Source organism: Chiloscyllium plagiosum, chromosome 5 (genome assembly GCF_004010195.1).
Source record: "Chiloscyllium plagiosum isolate BGI_BamShark_2017 chromosome 5, ASM401019v2, whole genome shotgun sequence".
Classification (NCBI taxonomy): Eukaryota; Metazoa; Chordata; class Chondrichthyes; order Orectolobiformes; family Hemiscylliidae; genus Chiloscyllium; species Chiloscyllium plagiosum.
The window spans coordinates 114,719,509-114,723,888 of record NC_057714.1 but is presented as its reverse complement, the minus strand read 5'-3'; the positions used below and the strand labels follow the sequence as shown (position 1 = coordinate 114,723,888).

The 4,380-nt window shown below is 46.1% G+C and overlaps 1 protein-coding gene across 1 annotated transcript in view; it reads left to right on the top strand.

Annotated features, from left to right (window-relative positions):
* Positions 1–4,380, top strand: part of ghrhrl (growth hormone releasing hormone receptor, like) — a 71,661-nt gene that overhangs the window by 59,955 nt on the left and 7,326 nt on the right. The window contains exon 12 of the mRNA XM_043690845.1: positions 2,570–2,611. Coding sequence (XP_043546780.1) covers positions 2,570–2,611 — 42 coding nt within the window. The remainder of the gene's footprint in view (positions 1–2,569; positions 2,612–4,380) is intronic.

Genomic DNA, 4,380 nt, shown 5'->3' with positions numbered 1-4,380 from the left:
GACTGCTCATGTCCTCTCTTTGCTCTTCTTAACTCTCTCTTTAAATCCTTCCTCGCTGATCTGTAACTCTCCATCGCCTCATCTGAACCATCTCATCTCAATGTCACATAAGCTTCTTCTTCCGCTTAACAATAGATGCAATTTCTATTGTAAACCACGGTTCCTTTCCCTTATCACTTCCTCCCTGCCTGACAGGGACATACCTATCAAAGACATATCTGTTCCTTAAACCAGCTCCACATTTCGATTGGCCCCATCTCCTACATTTTGCTACCCCATTCTATGCATCCTAAGTCTTGCCTAATCGCATTATGATTGCACTTCCCACCTTGATAACTCTTGCCCTGCGGCATATCCCTTTCCATTGCTAGATTAAACGTAACTGATTTATGGTCACTTTTCCAAAGCGGTCACCTACCACAAAATCAAACACCTGGCCTGATTCATTACCAAGCACCAGATCCAGTGTGGCCTCCCCTCTTGTTGGCCCTTCGATATACTGTGTCAGGAAACCCTCCTGCACACATTGGACAAAAACTGATCCATCCAACGTACTAGATCATAGCATTTCCAGTCAATGTTGGGGAAGTTAAAGTCCCCCATAATGACCACCCTGTTCCTTTCACTCCTATCCAAAATCATTTTGCTAATCCTCTCTTCCACCTCCGGAACTCTGCAGAGGCCTATAACAAACTCCCAGCAGTGTGACCTCTCCTCTCCTGTTTCTAACCTCAGCCCACACTACCTCAGTAGATGAGTCCTCGTCAAAGGTTCATTATAGTTCTTATCCGTTATACTATCCTTGATTAACAAAGCCACACCTCCCCCTCTTTTACCGCCTTGCCTGTTTTTAATGAAAGATTTAAACCCTGGAACCTGCAACATCCATTCCTCACCCTGCTCTATCCATGTCTCCAAAATGGCCACAACATCGAAGTGCCAGGTACCTATCCACGCTGCAAGCTCACCTACCTTATTCCGGGTACTTCTGGCGTTGAAGTAGACACACTTCAAACCAGTTTGTGACTGTGAAACCCTATCCATGCCCTCCCTACTCTCATCCTCCTGTGCACTGGAATTACACCTCAGATTCCCATTCCCCTGCTGAGCTAGCTTAAACCCACCCGGATAGCACCAGGAAATTTCCCACCCAGGATATTAGTACCCTTCTGGTTTGTAGAGATAGCACCTTCCCCAGAATGAGCCCCAATTATCCATAAACCTGAAATCCACCCTCCTGCATTAACCCGGCAGCTACGTGTTCAGCTGCTCTCTCTCTCTCCCTATTCTGTGTCTCGCTGTCATGTGGAGGAATTATTGCTGAAATATTAATCTCGGGATCCAGGTAATATTGAGGGGACCTGAGTTTGAATGGGAGATGGTGGAATTTGAATTCGATACAAATCTGAATTAAGAGCCTAATGATGACCATGAATCCATTGTTGGAAAAACCCATCAGGTTCACTAATGTCCTTTAGGAAAGGAAACTGGCATCCTTTTCTTGTCTGGTCTACATGTGACCTCAAACCCACAGCTATGTGGTTGATTCCTAACTGCCCGCTGGGCAATTAGCGACGGGCAATAAATGCTGGCCCATCCAGAGATGCCCTCATCCTGTGAATGAATAAAGAAAGAAAAATCCCTAATGCTCTTTTTTATCTGTCAGCCAGGGCTCCCCGATTAGCAGCCCCAATCAGGGGACTCAGATTCTGTAAGATCCACCTAGCTGACCTTGTTACAATCACTGCAGGATCTTTGTCTGAGGATCTTTGGTGAATTTTTGCACTGCATCTTATAGATAGTACACACTGCTGCCTACTGAGTGTCGGTGGGGGAGGGAGTGGATGTTTGTGGATGTGGTGCCAATCAAGCGGGTGCTGCTTTGTCCAGGATGGTATCACGCTTCTTGAGTGTTGTTGGAACTGCCCCCATCCAGGCAAGTGGGGAGTATTCCATCACACTCCTGACTTGCACCTTGTAGATGGTGGACAGGTTTTGGGGAGTCAGGAGGGTAGATTTCCTTGTCTCTGCCCTGCTCTTTAGCTGCAGGGTTTACCTGACTGGTACAGTTCAGAGTCTGGTCAGTGGTACCCTCAGGATGTTGAATAGGGGCTATACAAATGCAAGTGAGTGCTGCAGGAGAGTACAGAGGGAGTGCCACACTATCAGAGATTCTATGTTTCAGATGCAATGTTAGACTGAGGTGCTTTTGACCTTCCCCGGTGAACATAAATCATCCATTGCACTGCATCCATCACTGGCATTGCATTAAAAAGGTGATGGGAGACCCCCCCGTGTCCCAGTGACATTGTAAAACCAGATAATCTGGCCATGTCCCATTGGGGAATGTGGGGTGATGGCGTGCATGTAAATTGGCATTTCCAACATTTCAAACTCTGGAAAGTTTAAGAAGTCCTTCGTTGGGCTTTGAAGTGTTTTGGGACACCTGGTGATTGTGGAAGGTGCTACACAAATGCTTCTTTTATTTTTAACCAGCTATTGGAATAAGCAATGTCAATATTTTCCTGATTGCGTTGTAATGGGTTTGCTGTTCTCTGTTCTTACACAGGGCTTTATAGTTGGAGTGCTGTACTGCTTTATGAACCAAGAGGTAAGCAAAGCCTTTTATTTATCGCAAGAGTATACTTTATCCATTGTAAACAATTTTTTATGCACATAGGCAATTACTGAAGCAGTTCTGCATGGTCTTTGTCATAAAGTCATAGAGATGTACAGTGTGGAAACAGACCTTTTAGTCCAACCCGTCCATGCCAACCAGATATCCTAACTTAATCTAGTCCCATTTGCCAGCACTTGGCACATATCCCCCCAAACCCTTCCTATTCATATACCTATCCAGATATCTTAAAAATGTTGTCATTGTACCAGCCTCACCTATACAGTCTGCTCCGCTATTTGATCATGGCTGATGTTTCTCAACCCCACTCTCCTGCTTTCTCCCCTTAACCTTTGATCCCCTTACCAGTCAAGAACCTATCCATCTTTGTCTCAAATTCACTCAATGACTTGGCCTCCATAGCCCTCTGTGGCAGCGCATTACACAGAGTCACCTCCCCTCTGGCTGGAGAAATTCCTCCTCATGTTTATTGCATAGGGTCATCCCTTCACTCTGAGGCTGTGCCCTCAGGTACTAGTCCCTCCCACTACTCGGGACACCACTCCATGTCCACTCTATCCAGGCCTCTCAGTTTCCTGTAAGTTTTAATCAAGTTCCCACCCACCCCCATCCTTATCCCTTGTAAAGCTGCCTTCTTGAACTGCTGCAGTCCACCTGCTGTGGGTTGACCCACAATGCCCTTCGGGAGGGAATTCCAGGATTTTGACTCAGTGACAGTGAAGGAATGGTGATATATTTCCAAGTCAGGATGGTGAGGGCATGGAGGGAAACTTGCAGGGAGTGGTGTTCCCATGTATCTACTGCCCTTGTCCTTCTAGAAAGAAGTGGTCATGGGTTTGGAAGGTGCTGTCTGAGGATCTTTGGTGAATTTCTGCCGTGCATTTTGTAGCTAGTACGCACTGCTGCTACTGAGTGTTGGTGGTGGAGGGATTGGGGGAGGGGTGGAGCTCAGTTGACTGGACGGTTGGTATGTGAAGCAGTGTGATGCCAACAACGTGGGTTCAATCCCCACACCAGCTGAGGTGACCATGAATGACTCTCCTTCTGAACCTCTCCCCTTACCTGAGGTGTGGGTGACCCTCAGGTTAAACCACCACCAGTTGTCTCTCTCTCTAATGAGACAGCAGCCCCAATAGTCAGAGGGAAATTGAGAAACCAACTTGTATGGAGATCTCAGCTATCTGTAAGAATAATGGGGTAGTTATGGTAGGGGATTTAAACTTTCCAAACATAGACTGGGACTGCCATAGTGTTAAAGGTTTAGATGGAGAGGAATTTCTTAAGTGTGTACAAGACAATTTTCTGATTCAATATGTGGATGTACCTGCTAAAGAAGGTGCAAAACTTGACCTACTCTTGGGAAATAAGGCAGGGCAGGTGACTGAGGTGTCAGTGGGGGAGCACTTTGGGGCCAGCGACCATAATTCTATTCGTTTTAAAATAGTGATGGAAAAGGATAGACCAGATCTAAAAGTCGAAGTTCTAAGTTGGAGGAAGGCCAATTTCGACGGCATTAGGCAAGAACTTTCGAAAGCTGATTGGAGGCAGATGTTCGCAGGTAAAGGGACGGCTGGAAAATGGGAAGCCTTCAGAACTGAGTTAACAAGAATCCAGAGACAGTATATTCCTGTCAGGGTGAAAGGGAAGGCTAATAGGTATAGGGAATGCTGGATGACTAAAGAAATTGAGGGTTTGGTTAAGAAAAAGAAGGAAGCATATGTCAGGTACAGACAGGATAGATC